Consider the following 6839-nt stretch of genomic DNA (forward strand, 5'->3'; position numbering starts at 1 on the left):
CAGATAAGAAGTACTGTACCTATATTTCCCTTTCATGTACACTCTGAATTTGTGTGCTACAATAAAGGTAATCTAAGTGAAGAAAGAAGTAGAGGTTTTCCTGGAATAGTTAATAAATAAACAAACTTTTTTAAAAACTTCTATTGTTGTTGGCAAAACATGTTGTATAGGTTGATCCTTCAATCCCTATGGTGGGGTATTAGTTTCAACTTTTCTTTTCCTTATTGTAGACAAACACGAAACCAAGTTAAAAGGAGTAATTTATTTTCAAGCCATTGAAGAAGTCTATTATGATCACCTAAAGAATGCTAATAAGGTAAAAAAAATGTTTTCCTATAAATATATACTTATTTACTCTTTGAAAGTATCATAGTGCCTAAAGTGGGTCAGAACCTAGTTTTAGTAAAAACACTTATTTGCTGCCAAGATTTTTTGATGTAAAACACCACTTTAAATTTTTCAAGTATGTACAGTAATACAACGGACAGAAAAAGTGAGACACATGATTTTGATGCTAGAAATCCCACTACTACTCATTATCATGTGTGTGATAAATCAAGTCAAGCTGAGTTGTCATTTCAGTAAGTATACTGTCAGTATACTGTTTCAGTGCTCCTTCAAAAATTCACCAAGTGCTTTTACAGTTTTTTAAGTGGCTTTTAAGGAGGAGTAGTGAAAACTTGCAGGCCATGGCACGGAAAACTTGAAGATATGTCTAGTTCCCACTGCACAGATGCAAAGAACGGAATTCACAGAACTTTCATAGTTGGGCAGAAGAGAAAATTTTGACAGGTGAAGTCTGTCAGGTGGGAGAAAAGCTGTGCCTGTGGAAATTCCCTTGCCTACAACAGTTAAGATTCAAAAATCCTGCACTCCTGTCCTACTGTCATCTGTGGAAGGCAGAGAATCAGAATCGGTAACACTCACCAACTTAGTAAATTGATATACAAACACGTCTTTTCAGCCCCTTTGCACATGCGGGCACAGCAACCAAGATGTCTTCTATAACCTATAGCTTCCCAGTTTGACCAAACCAGGTAAATGCGGCTATTAAATGAGTGGCTAAACTGTGGGTATCCAAATTTTTTGATTCCGGCTTCCATCAGCATGGCCAGTGGTTAGGGATGATGGCAGTTGTACTCCCTGGACTAATGGAAAATCTACTGGTCTGTATCCTAGCTTGCACGAAAGGTCTCTGCGGATGGCCACGGGCTCGTTCATATTTCAGCTTACTAAGTTAAGACCTGAACTTCTAATGCATGTAAACTTACTCTGCAGCACACAGGTTGTATTATGCAATTGACTTTATGTATTCTTTTTTTCTTTCCTTCCAGAGTCCTAATCCATTGCTTACTTTCAGCGTTAAGACACATGACAGAATATATTACATGGTGGCCCCCACACCAGAAGCTATGCGGATATGGATGGATGTAATAGTTACAGGAGCAGAAGGCTATACCCACTTCATGTTATAGTAAAATGGGGCAAAGTTTCTTTGGCAGGGCATAATGCAATAAACAGCCTCACATTGGGGGAAGGTGGGGAGAAGCCATATTTAATCACGTTGTACAAGTCACACACAAAAACAAGAAGCCACAGGTCAGAAACGGAACACATGCTGTGTACGGGAACATTAATTCTTAGATTTGTTAATCACTGACATAGCAGAAGAAAAGAAAAGCTGCTTAAAAGATTGTAGTGCTCCAAAATGGATAATCAGATCGCCATAAGCCTGGTACAGAGATTCTTTGGCAATTTCCTGCAAAATTTCCTAATAAAAAGAAACTTCATAGCATAAAAGTGTTAATATACTCATCAGTATTTCACTATTAAGAAATGAAAGGGAAAGGTATGATGTCTGTATTTAATGCACAAAAATTCTGTATAATTTTAATTTCCTTATAGGTTTTATAACAAATTTTTAAAACTACAGTGTGTGATGTTTTTGTCTTAGTTTACTGCAGAACCAAAGATTCACACTGTATAATGAGATTTAGCTTTCATGTGATGGAAAAGCATTAAAACACTTCATAAATATTATTGGGGCGTTTCAAAATATTACCATTACCTTGTTCTTTTGAAAATACTGAGCAGAAATACTGTACATGAATTGAGTAACTTCCAAACACCACTCATTTCACTAAAAGGGCAGTATCAGCTGAAAATCTGAATGTAGAGAGGTTCATGTCCTTCATTTCTTCAGTATCAATGGCTATTATTTAAGTTCTTGCAACATTACGACATTCTGCCTGCTAAAACTGAAGAAAGAATTTTGTGGGTAAAGAATATTGATAGAGCTAAGAACTGCAGCTAAAAAGCCAAGACTATAAAATTATGTGTTGGTGGTTTTAGCATCCCCCCAAGGCAGAAATTTTTCCCAAATGCAAGATTTTGTTGTATATAGCTACAGAGAAATCTTTGTTCAGAATACCCAGGTCCTCATATAGGGGATATACAATCAGCCCACAGATGGGTTAGGGAATGCCCTGTATTCGCATTGGAAAAGTTCACAGATTTCAACCCTTTCGCATAAAGACTGTGACAGATTTCAGCGTAACTGAATACCCTCTGAGGGTTGGTTGACAGAAACAAGAAGCTGGGGCAATTTTCTTGGGCACACATGAGACCAGTCATCAACCAGACTCCTTCAATCTGACCAGAATTTTATATGTACTGGTGGTGAAGAAGGATAGGAGTATTTCTATCGCATTTCACTAGGACCAGCAGCTATGTTTCAGTGCCTGAATAGAAGCCATGTAAGCTTACTCTGCATGATAAACAACGCAGCTGCTGCTAGTTCCACTGCCCATTTGTCTTACTGCTACGCTCCCAATTCAACCCGCCAGGGTGCCATCACAGCCTTATGTCATCAGTTACCACATGCATTTGTACTCACACTTTCATTTGACCTGTATTTTGATCGTATTGTGTACCTATTAATTCTCCCAGGTCTGAGGGCTTTTCTCGCCATTCCGCAGTTTCCCTTTCAAAAATCGGATTTTGCCCGCTGAATTGGACCTTACCAGTTGCGTGAAAAAGCTGAAGAGAGATTTTGCTCACCAAGCTTCTGATTCAGTGGGTAAGATCGGATTTTCCCAAGGCACAGCCATGAAACAATAAAAGTTCTTGGACCTGGATGAATCCATCGGTATATAGTTTGATTGAAATACGGGACAAGTGAAAGAGTGAATTAGCCCCAAGACAAGTATTTTATTTTGTGAACCGCCCTGAGATCTGCGGATGAAGGACAATATGCAAATGTAACAAATTATTATTTTTCCCCCTGCATACTTGAAACTTTCTTACAAACTAAATATACAAGAAATGTAAAAAAAATATAATACATTTCCCTTTAGCCCAAATACAGTGAATACAGTATTTTTTGTGCCCTGTGATCTCTAAGCAACTGATATGGGAGATTGTAGATCAGTGGTAGAAAAGATGTTTTGAGTGCCAAAAGCCCGTTTCAATCCATGTCCTCTCCAACTAAAAAGGTTCAGGCAGGTGATGTAAAAAGGCTTCTACCTGAGGCCCTAAGGAGCTGCTGTCAGTCAGATTGATAGACAGTACTGGACTAGGTGGTCAAATGGTCTTAATTTTCTATAAGACAGCTTCCTATGGTGATATGGAAAACTGTTTTAGACCCAGTGGATCAGTTAAAGTTCAATAGTCTGAAGGTGGCTGCTACACAGCATTCGCCCAAGAAAGTCTGAAGTTTTTGTGTAATTGAAGGGATTACTGTATCTCTTCTCATAAAAATTATATATTCCTTGAAGATCTTTTCCATTAAAAGACACATTTTAATCCTTGAATATTGTGTTCAGATGAATGATTGAATTTTTAAGTTCAAATCTGTGTTTGATATTCTCTTTTAATAATCTGAATTTGTAAGTGCCATATGCTTTTTAATGTAGGAAATGAAAATCATTGTTTCTGTTCAAGAAAAATATAGATAATAAATCACACTCGCAAAAGTGGTTTAAGTTTAAATATATCCTGCATGAAAAGAGCTGTTTTTTTGTTTTTGTTTAAAAAAATCACACAATATGGTATAGCCAATAATGTGGTTACAATAGTTCACAAATGCCACAGTCCTGAAAAATTACATCTAAGTGTGCTTGCAGTAGGGTTAGAGAACCTTTCTCAAGATGAGGGCCCTATTCCATTGCTCCCCAGCCTACTGGGGACCACATGACAATGGTGGGTGGGGCAGAGGCAAAGTGGGCGGAGCACTGAATGAAACTGAACATTTTTCAGTAGGCTACATTACAGCCCTGCAAGAGGTTTCTACAAAAGCAGCCCACACAGCTCACCATCCAGGCAAACAAGAGGCATTAACAGAGGCAAAAACACTCCAGGAGGGTGTGGCACAGGAGTGGTGAGGGGTGTGGCCTGTGGAGGGGGCGTGGCCTGCATAGTCCCTCCAAGGGCTTCCTGGCCTGAATTCCCCCACCTCTGACTTGCAGCCTGACAAGCATGGTTTAAGGCTACATTTGCTTAAGTTTGATTAAAGTTTCAATCTCCTGTGATGTAAGTGATTTTTCAGGAATGCAGTATAAATGATATTCATTGTGAATAGAAAGAAAGGGTCTCTTATCACAAAGCCTCATTAAAATCCTCTTTTTTAAAAAAAGAAGACTTGATAAACAGCTTAGATGGTTTTTAAAAAAATAAAAATTAAGCAGTATAGGAATTCCCATAAATAAAAACAAATGATGTTTGCAATGTTTGAGGATAAATTCCAGAAATGAGTGGCATTGGGTTATATAATTTTTGTCATGTATTTTGATTTTACTTCTATATCGTTTTACAGGTTTTCTAATCTTTTTGTATCTTCCATGTTGTAATAACATTCAAATAAATGTTTGAAAATACCCGATCTTTTATTTTCAAACAATATGTCTCGTTTCTTACAGCAGGAAGCTTTAATCAGTGTGCAGCCCTGAAGGTCTTTAGCTCAGTGCTAGGACTTCTGTTTGCATGCACCAGGCATGGTGAGCTCCCCAGCCCTTAGCAGACTACAGTGGTACCTCGCAAGACGAATGCCTCGAAAGACGAAAAACTCGCAAAACGAAAGAGTTTTTTGTTTTTTGAGTTGCTTCGCAAGACGGATTTCCCTATGGGCTTGCAAGTTTGTTTCCTTTTTCTTAAAACCGTGCATTCACTTCGAGGAGCAACTCATAGCACGCGGTGTGGTAGCCTTTTTTGAGGTTTTTGAAGACTTTGGTGATTTTTGAAGCTTTTCCAAAGTCCGTGCTTCGCAAGACGAAAAAATCGCAAGACGAAAAAACTCGCGGAACGAATTAATTTCGTCTTGCGAGGCACCACTGTATCAAGATTTGCTGCGGGATACATAACTTTTCTGGCCATGTTTACAAGGCTGATCACACCCTATATGCTCATGCTGCTCAGCTCATGCAATCCTAACCACATTTCCTACAACGAGAGCGGGGAACATTTCTTCAGCCTGGGGGCTGTATTCCCTTTGGGGTACACCTTCTGGGGAGCTGCAGTTGGGTGGGACCAGAAGCAAAACTTGGTGGAGTACTAAAAACATATTTTACTTTTCTACAGAAGGCTAGTTTCTACACGTCCCACTCTATCTGCCATCCATTAACAGAGTTCAAGGACACACATTGTGACCAGCAAAAAAACCCAATAAAAAATAAACGACAGGGCCAGCCAGATAGTGTGGGTAAGGAGAACCTGTAACTTGAGGACTAGACGGGAGAGCTGCATTAAACTCCCAGGTTCTCCACTCCTGTTCTAGGCCCCAAGCCCTCTTGAACAGAGTAGGACGTAAGGTACATGTCTGGGTAGAATCAGGCTGAAAACCTTGAATCTATTTTAAATCCCCATTCATTGATTGTGGGTATGGGAACATGGAAAGACTAAGACCGTTCAAGACACAGTCTTCAGTCACCTAATTCAGTGGTTTTCAACCTGGGGTGCCTTGAAGGATGGTCAGGGGTGCCTTGAGCAACCCTGACCTCTGTCCCTCTTTCCTTCTCTCCTTCTTCTGATGCCCTCTCGTCTCTGCCTCCCAAAGGCTTGCATGGCTTTTTGTTGCAGCAGCCCCAGCTACAAGCTCCCCAGCTGAATGGTGCCTCTGGGGCTGGCCAGGGGTGCTGGGAGCTGAGGCGGCCTCAGAGCAAGCAAGCAAGCAAGCAAGCAGACGACAGGGCCAACCAACTAATCCACCAGCCCTTGCTGTTGGGAATGGACAGACAAGTGGGATACCAGGCAGGCAGGTGCTGCACTGGCCTTGTGCTTGCTGTGTGCAAGGCCTGCCTGGGAGCTGAGAGCCGGGTGCTGAAAGGGAGCCTTTCCGCCATGCAGGCCCAGCAGCACCCATTGCTGCCACTGCAGCCTCCCTAGGTAAGGTGCTGGCTTCACGTTCACCTCTGGCCAGTCTCCGTTGGGCCACTAAGGCTGGGGGCATCCTCTTCCCAGCCCCTTGTGGGGCAGGGCAGGAGGCACCTCTCTTTGGTGCAGTGCGGGCGGGGGGGGGGAAGAGTTCAGAGAACAGGGACAGCGGCTGCCCCGGTTATTGTGTTGTTATTTGGGACAATCTAATACACCTTAACTAGTGTCACCGGGGTTTGACAGCGAGGAAGCGGCCACGGGCAGTTTCCATAGAACTGGTTTTCAAAAGGGTTCCCCAAAGGTCATCCAGCCCAACCCCAACCTTCCCTCCCATTCCTTCTCAAGTGTTCATTTTTACCCCGCCCGTAAGGTTCTCACTGCGAGCAGTCATGAAGACGGACAGCAAAATCCTGCCCGCTTCCAAGCCCAGCTTCCACTTCCCAGCGGCTCTCCTCACCTTAGTGCGCCTTTCC

The 6839-nt window shown here is 41.6% G+C and overlaps 1 protein-coding gene across 10 annotated transcripts in view; it reads left to right on the forward strand.

Moving 5' to 3' along the window:
* The window catches only part of PHLDB2 (pleckstrin homology like domain family B member 2), a 73244-nt gene extending 68622 nt beyond the window's left edge, over positions 1-4622 (forward strand). For all 10 annotated transcript variants that reach the window (XM_081859612.1, XM_081859616.1, XM_081859615.1 and 7 more), the window contains 2 exons: positions 231-316; positions 1335-4622. In XM_081859612.1, the coding sequence (XP_081715738.1) occupies positions 231-316; positions 1335-1475 (227 nt within the window). In that variant the 3' untranslated portion in view covers positions 1476-4622. The remainder of the gene's footprint in view (positions 1-230; positions 317-1334) is intronic.
* The last annotated feature ends 2217 nt before the right edge of the window (positions 4623-6839 follow it).

This window comes from Podarcis erhardii (assembly GCF_964252035.2).
Source record: "Podarcis erhardii genome assembly, chromosome: 4".
NCBI lineage: Eukaryota > Metazoa > Chordata > Lepidosauria > Squamata > Lacertidae > Podarcis > Podarcis erhardii.